The following is an 8,770-nucleotide window of genomic DNA, read 5'->3' as shown; positions in this document are numbered from 1 at the left end:
TTTTGCCTGGTCGTTTGCTGCTCCTGGGATAAACCTGTAGAAGTTTAAGGTGCCTAAGAATTGCCTCATCTGCTTGATGTTCTCAGGTCTTTTGTAGTCCTTGATTGCTTGGACTTTCTCTGGCAATGGTTGCGTGCCCTCTGCGGACACCATGTATCCCAAAAACTTGACCTCTGTGGCTCCAAAAGTGCACTTGGCCGGGTTTATTTGAATGCCGTATGCATCGAGGCGACGAAATAGCTCCTCTAAATGTTTTCTGTGCTCCTCGTTGCTGGAGGCGACGAGGATGTCGTCGATGTAGGCGTAACAGAAATCTAGGCCGTGCAGCACCTCATTGATGAACCTCTGAAATGTCTGTGCGGCGTTGCGTAACCCGAAAGGCATGTACCGAAACTCGAATAACCCGAAAGGCGTCGTGATCGCCGTCTTGGGTATGTCCTCCGGGTGCACTGGAATTTGATTGTACGCTCGGACCAAGTCTAGCGTAGAGAACAGTGTTTTTCCTTCGAGGCCTTGCGTGAAATCCTCTATGTGAGGAATCGGGTATTGATCTGGTACCGTTCTTGCGTTCAGTTTTCTGTAGTCTCCGCATGGTCTCCAAGTGTTTCCTTTCTTCGGAGCCATGTGAAGTGGCGCGGCCCATGGGCTTTTAGAAGGTTGTATAATCCCTTCTTCTAGAAGTAGATTAAATTCCGCTTTTGCTGCCTTTAGTTTTTCAGGCGCTAACCTTCGTGGCCGGCTTGCTTCTGGTGGTCCAGCCGTGGTTTTGATGTAATGCACGGTAGAGTGTGGCTGCTTCTTTTGGTAAGTACCCGAGCTCTGCGTGATCTTCGGGAACTGTGACAAAAGTAGGTGGTACGGAGTGCTTCCAATTATGGACTTGACCGAAAGTAGGTTTGTTCCTCTTGTCGCTCCGTTTGTTCGTAGTCCCGTTTTTGCGTCCACTAGTTGGCCTCTTCGTACGTCTGGCAAGAGGTGAAAATGTGCTAGGAAATCGGAACCGATTATTGGTGTAGTTACATCTGCCACGATGAATCGCCACAGGAAGTCTCGGCGTAAACCAAGGTCGGGTCTTATCGTCAGGTCGCCGTAGGTTCGTATAGCGGAACCGTTTACTGCAAATAGTTCTCCCGCGCTGACTAGCCGTCGGCCGTGAACCAGAGTTCGAGGGAAAACGCAGACGTCTGACCCGGTGTCGATCAAGTATCTTGTCTTGGTGCTGCCGTCTGTGACGAATAAGCGGCAAGGTTTCGGGCTGGAGCCGTTTGCCGCTATCAACGAGTGCCCATCTAGTTTTCCTCACTTTTCTTGAACTCGCACGGTTGTGTGCACTTCTTAGCTTTGTCTTTGAATCGCCTATGGTAGAAGCACATGTTACCCTCTTCCGTTTCTTTTCTTTTTGCTGTGGCTCTGGGAACGGTCACGTTTCTGGCTTTTCTCCGTTGACCGTGACAATCGCCCGCTTAGACTTGCTACTTGTTTAGTGAGTTCTTTGATTTGTTGCTCGAGCGTTGGAGTTGCAGATTGTAGGCTAGCGACTCCTGTAGCTCTGTTGGCGACCTCGTGAATGCGGTCGGCCTGCTCGGCTACTGCCTCAAGATCATCTGCCGTTCGGGTAGCTAAAATGGCTTGCAGTTGTGACGGCAGTCTGCCCATCCACAGGGTTCGTAGTAGCTGGTCTGGGATGGCGGAGTTTGCAAGGGCTTGTAGGTGTCGTAGAAATTGTGACGGCCTACGATCCCCTATCTCTTCGTGTTCTAGTAGCTGTAGGATCTGTTGCTCTTGCGAAATCGATAGTCTTTGTATTAGGGCTTTTTTTAAATTTTCGTACTTGTTCTCCGCAAGGGGCTTCGTAATTAGATCCTTGATTTCCTTGGCGTGCTTTGTTTCGATGTGTGACAATACGTAAGCGTATTTCGTACTGTCTTGCGTTATGCCTCCTAGCATAAACTGCCCTTCCAGCTGAGCAAACCATAGTTCGGGCTCGTCGGCCCAAAAAGGAGGTATTTTGAGTGCTACTCGGTGGATGTGCGGACGTTCCTCTATTGCGTTGGTGCCACTACCATGTGCCTCTGTCATGGTGCTGATTTTGGATCACGTCGGGGTCACCAATTTGTGGGTTAGCTTATGGTATCAGAAGGTTCCACAAATAATTGAACGTTATATGTTCACGTGTTCTTTAATAGAGTAGCTCTTTGTTACAAATGTATATTGTGCTAGTGTGATCTTTCTCTTTGGTAGTGGCTTAGGCGGCGCCCGGAGGCGCCTAAAAAAGTCGGTCAGTTGCCGAATAAATTTCGTATGAGTTTATCCTTCTTTCGTTTTCTTTTCTCCCGCTTTTCTGCGGGGAGAGGTCCTGGCGTGGTAGGACGCGGAGAACGCGGCGATGGAGCAACCGGGACGACGACGACGCCGCTTCTGGGCCTCGGCGGAGTGCTCGTGGCAGGCGTAGGGGACGTCTGGATACCGCTGGACGTGGTCGCAGCGGGTGGCGACGTTTGGGTCCCTTGACTCCTCATTACGGCGCACCGGCGGCGAGGGTCGTCGTGATGTGGTAGCTCTATTCCCCTTAGCTTCCAGGGAAAGAACGCTACGCCTTGGTCGAGTATGGGGGCACCCTGGCACCCGTCAGGACAGATGCACCCCGGACAGTCCGGGTGCGGGTAAGGACCGGGACGGTCCCGTCGAAGACGTCGACGAGGCAGTTTGGCGTGCCACGAAGCTCTTCGACCAAAAGACTGAGGGCCCTGGAGGGAGCGCATCTCGTGTTACACCAAGAGAGAGGGCCCGTGCAGGAGCGCACCTCGAGTTATACCAAGGGAGAGGGCCCGTAAAGGAGCGCACCTCTGGGTACACCAAGAGAGAGGGCTCGGAAAGGAGCGCACCTCGAGTGACGATTCTCGAGATCGAAGGGCCCAAAAGGGAGCTCAGCCCAGTGATGTGAGCTCGGCCCGGTTTTTCGCGCATGCGCGGCGCATACGGTAACAGTAACGTACGTAATATCAAGAAAAAGATGTGCTGTTGATCGCCCGTACATAGTGATATGAAAATGTTTATAGAAAATTTAATAAATTTGCAACTTATTATTTATTAAAAATTAATCTGTATTTAATAATAATAGAATTAAAGATACGCTGAAAGAAAGGGAAAGGGAGCTGAAATAATTCAAGAAAACAAATAAAGATTTAAAATAAAATATTTATTTTGGCAGAATTATTAAAGAAAACCAACATTTGTTGCAAGGGTAAGGAAAACTGCCAAAAACCTTACCAGTTTTCAATAAAAAAATACATTTTAAAAATACAAAATTAACATGTTACATTATCACATTTTTAACATAAACATATTTAATAACATAAATAAAAAATAATTTACAAAATAAAATATTGCATCTTTGGCTTTTATCACATACTTATTACATTTTTATTGCATATTTTATTACAAATGTATAAATAATGCATAAAAAATAAACTCTGAAAACCAAAATAAAAATGTAATATCTTATAATAATTAAACTCTGAAAAATAAAATAAAAATTAATAATAAAAATTATAATGTGCAGCATGCAGAAAGAAAATATAGGCTAGATGGGCTAGATGTAAAAACCAAAAAATGTTATGCAAAATAATACAAAAAATATTAAGCATTATCAGATGTGCATTGATTTTTATATAAATTTTGCGTGTTATGCAGTTCGAAATGCTTCACGTCAGGTTGAAATGTAAAGCAATTAATGTTTTTAGCTTGAAAACTTGATCGAATTACACAAATTGAGGAAAGAGTATTATTACACAATCGATTTCTTTTTTTACTTTTTACGTCTGTGACAATAGAAAATATTCTTTCAGCCTCGGCATTGGAATGAGGATAACAAAGGACTACTTCAACTAATAATTGTAAATTTGGAAACATCTTTCCCCGTCAAAATTTTTACATTGCAATACATTATTCCACATTTCATCTATTGGTAGAGAAGCTAACTGTATTTTTTGTTGTTCGTCAAAACTCGTTGGTAATATGTCCCACTCGAAAGCTAAATCTGATATATTAATATATTCAACTTGCTTAGCAATATGAGTTAAATATTTAATTTTATTTCTACCGTCTTTATAAAGAGCAATTTTAGGATCTAGAAAATTTAATTGTTTAAAAAATTCATCGTTATAAGGTAGACGTTTTAGCATTTCTCGAACTGCCGTAACATAAAAATCCAAACATTTTAATTTAATTTCTTGCGCGCATTCCACAGATAATGTTTCTAAAAAACTCACATTCCGGTCCTACTCGTATGTTATCTATATGTTGTACATTATTATCTAAATCTGAAATTGAAATGTTTTCTACATTATCGTAATTTAAAAAATTGTCGGCTAATTGACGAATTAATTGTTGACTGCTTTCGTATAATTTATGAATTAAAATGTTACGCGATTGAAACAGTGCGTTAAAATTATTAAAATAATTTAATGCGTATTTTAGAAACAACAAATATGCTTTAACCGAATTATCATTTAAATATTGTAATATATTTTCCGCGGATTTTAATTTATCTTCTACTGTTGCTAACAAAAAATTATTTTTTAAAACGTCCCAATTTTCTAACAATCTAACAACGCTTTTGTAAGCAAAGCCATCTAGTATCTGACAATTTTAATATTTTTCTTCGTTCAACTTCAAAAAAATCTTGGAATTCACCCAATATTGCACATCTCTTCGCACTGCCCGAAATGTAAGTGGCAACTCCTCTAATTAAATCTTCGCAAGAAGAAGGTAACTTTTTGCAAGCTTTACTGGCTACAATCGCGGATGAATGGCAAATACAATTTAACGTTACTAAATTTGGAACTTCTTCTTTAAGACGACTCATAAAAGAATTTTTGCGTCCAATCATAACTGACGCATTATCAGATGCCATTCCAACAACATTTTTTATGGGAATATGTTTTTCTTCTAAGCATTTTATAAATATTTCAAAAATTTTATTCGCGGAACAATCTCTTGCATGTAAAGATATTAATTCTAATAATTGAGTTGTAATTTTTTTATTCAAAGGTGATACATATTGAACAAGAAAACACATTAATTTAGTATCTGAGATATCCGTACTTTCATCTATTAAAATGGAAAATTTACAAGTTTTTAAATATTCTACGATTGTCTCAATTTCCCGTTTCGCAGTGACATTATTAACAATATTTGCGCACTTATTTCGAGCTAGTGAGAAATCTTGCACAACTTTGGGATCTATAAAAATATCTTTTATTAAAGGTGTTAAATGATCCGCGATTTGAAAAGCTATATTATGCTCGGCAAAAAAAGTTGATAATTTAATTTCTGCGCGTTTAACTTTATCTTTATGTGACAAACTATCTTCGGTATCAATACGGTCAGCAGTCTTACAATTACAAGATTTTACGTTCTCGATATGTCTAACAGTTTGCGAATGTTCAACTATATTTGTTTTGCAACATCTGATAGTTTTATTGCATGCAATACAAAACGCTTTATTTTCTGAAGGATGAGGAGCTAACCATCCTTTAAAGATATTTTCATCTAGCCAAGCATTTTGAAATTCTCTACTTCTACGTTTTTTAGTAACTCCTTGACCAAAAGAATCCATCATGCAGCATGAACAAATATATAAATAAGTGTTATACTTACTAACTTACCTTGTGTAAATATTGCACTGAAGCTTAACCTCCTTCGACGAGCCCGTCATTTTCGCGCCAAGACACGAGTCACCCGAGACTTTTGCGCCCATAACGGTCGCATTATGGCCAGTACTGTCTAGCAGCTGTTTTTGTCGCGCATGCGCGAAAAACCGGGCCGAGTTCACATCACTGGCTCAGCCTCGATCGGAGGATGCGTGCTTGACGGGTTGCGGTCGCGTATTATATGCGCTCGGTGGATGCATTTGACTCCCGAGAAAGCGGCCGCCTAGCGGCGGCGCCTGAACTAGCGCCGGCGCTCACGCCCACGCTGGCGCCCGCGGCTTGCCTGCGTATGTTGGCGGATTTTGGTTCGCCACAGATATAATAAAAACTATCTAAACATCCGAATTAATCATTTTGAATCTATCTTTTCTATCATTAAATAATATAGATAAGATAAACATTTGACATGATTCATAATCTAGCATTGTCTTATTTTTAAATAGTTTTTATATTGTCTCCTACAAAATATTTAAAATTTGACTTTGTTGTAATTGTGATACTTCCGTGGGCCCGATAAAGGGTTCAGTAACTGGCACAGCGTATTGAGTCTTCTCAAATTCCAGATATATTTGCTCGGCTATTATACATCTGCGATTCTTCGCGACACGCGTAATGGAAGTGATCTCTCCGCGGAGACAAAAGCCGCCCGTAGTGCTCTGGCGAGCTTCGGTCACGCCTTTAGCGTTCCTATTTTTATTTACTAACGGCGCGCAATACCAAATATCCTAACAGACTTCGATTTTACAAATAAGCAGATATTTCATTTGTTACATATTATATGTTATACGTCAGATCTGAAATATATTGATTTATTTATTTTATCTAAACTTTTTTATTTTGAATAAAGTTGTAGAGACTCACAAATTTTGAACGAAAGAACAAGAAGGGCAATGAGGCTGTTAGTACGTGTCAAATGAAAATTCGGTTTATTTAAATGAACGTTTCAACCCGATTTTGAGTCATCTTCAGCAATCAAATCTTTGTAAGTACATAAAAAGAAAAGCTCTCTCTCTCTCTCTCTCTCTCACACACACACACATAGTTTGGTCGAAAGTAACAAGTATGTCACAAATGGGTGGTGGTCCGAGTGAATAAATCTAAGTTGTGACGATAAATATTAGTACGCTGTTAACAAAAGTGAGAAGCTTGTTACTCACCATGTGAAGCGAGGAGAACGAAAAATCGGGTTGAAACGTTTATTTAAATAAACCGAATTTTCATTTGACACGCACTAACAACCGCGTAGACTCTCATTGCTCTTTTTGTTCTGTCGTTTTTTATTTTGATCTATATTAAATTCTATTATGTGAATTTATGACAATAAAGATAAAAAAAATACATGTTATAAAATATATATGTTTATTATTAAAATGCTTATACATATTTTAGAAAACTTCATTTTTTAATCGTAGTTTATAATTATATACATTTATACTTATATTTACTGATTGTAAGTTAATCTTGATTCATATTACTTATATATTGATTACCATTGCCGCCTTTATGAATAAATGTACCATATATAAATCTTTAATATTGATTATTGAATGTTTATTATTTGATTTGTCGATTACATAAGCCTCATAATGTTTATTTAAACCATGACAATGCAACAGCATGTAAATTATAAAAATATCGTCGTCGCTTTTATATAATATAATATATGCTTTATTACACCAAAATTAGGATCACCATACAAATCACGATCTATTTGAATAACTAATTCTGATTTGAAAATAATATTATTAACTTTTATCCAAGAAACTTCAACATTCTGATTCGGTATGTTTTCAAGATTCAAATGCAAATAAGTGTTATAACGTAGTGTAGGGCCAAGTTTAATGACATTATTCAAACCCTTTTGTAATACTAAATGACGATATGACAATTTTAATTGATGTTTGATGGCTAATGTGTAAACAATGTTCTTTCTTGATGTCACAACATTAGCTACTGTTTTACTAATTTTATGAAAGGCTTCAAATCTGATAGAGGATATATGTGACAATGGTCCAACAAATTTAATTAATCGTGGATAATGGACAAGAAAGTGGTGTTTGGGTTTGAGTGGTGTATTGAAAAGTTTTATGTACATTGCATGATGTTCTTTGATTAAATATTTAACATAGTTAATCTCTTGTAAACTTATTTCTTTCTTATAAATTAAATGGACAATATTATACAGCAATAAATAGAATTCCCATACTTCTTCACAAAGTTCAATTAAATCGCCCACAAATAATGTAAAATAAGTGAAAAAAGCATGCATTTCTACAGAGGACATTATTATCGCTCCTTTTCTAATATGATTAATATTTATTGTTGGAATTGAATTACCAATATCAACACCACTGTAGTAATCGAAGTATTTTATTCGATTGTTCAAAGTATTTATATCGAAATATTGTTTAATGTTTATCAAAAAAGTAATGTTTCAGCCATTTCATACCTACATATTCCCTCTATCAAACCGTGCATTACATCGCAAGTTACGTTTATCGTATTATCATTAGAAGGAAGGACATTCCAAAGCTGTAAGATTTATGCTACGTATTAGTTATTAACTACTTAATTTATTAAATATCCTTTAAGTTATCTGTCAAATGTCTTACATAGTCATGACAACTAAAAATAACTTTCATTTGTTGAAGTGTATCAGCTGATGACGGACGTTTTATTATTTTTGTAATCCTGATTTCATAATAAAGCCTGACAATTATCCAATATCTACGATATTAATTATATCTGCCTCTTACAACCATTTACAGCTATTAATCTGTGATAAATTTTGCGTGATTCAAGAAATTGTGCAAATTCTCTAGCCGTAAAAGCAGTACCTTTATCAGTAACTACATCGCTAGGATTAGTAAAAATATTAAAAAGTGTTGTTAAAAATTTTATAACCTCTCGTGATGATGTTGTTTTACACGGTGCAAGCCAAGTGAATCGTGTAAAAGAATCTACCACCACAAGAATGTTTCACTCCCATATTATTAGGAGTATAAATAAGTCTCCGCCGTTTCACAAAAAATGGCGCCACATAGTATGTTATGGTT

General features: G+C 37.9%; 1 protein-coding gene across 1 annotated transcript; it reads right to left on the bottom strand.

The window, feature by feature from the left end:
• Positions 1-1,374: 1,374 nt before the first annotated feature.
• Positions 1,375-2,079, bottom strand: LOC105207057. Its single transcript, XM_011176502.3, has one exon. The coding sequence runs from the start codon at positions 2,077-2,079 to the stop codon at positions 1,375-1,377; it is 705 nt and encodes a 234-aa protein (XP_011174804.3).
• Between the last annotated feature and the right edge of the window lie 6,691 nt (positions 2,080-8,770).

This window comes from Solenopsis invicta, chromosome 8 (genome assembly GCF_016802725.1).
Source record: "Solenopsis invicta isolate M01_SB chromosome 8, UNIL_Sinv_3.0, whole genome shotgun sequence".
NCBI classification, from domain to species: domain Eukaryota; kingdom Metazoa; phylum Arthropoda; class Insecta; order Hymenoptera; family Formicidae; genus Solenopsis; species Solenopsis invicta.
This window is presented reverse-complemented; position numbering and strand designations above follow the sequence as displayed.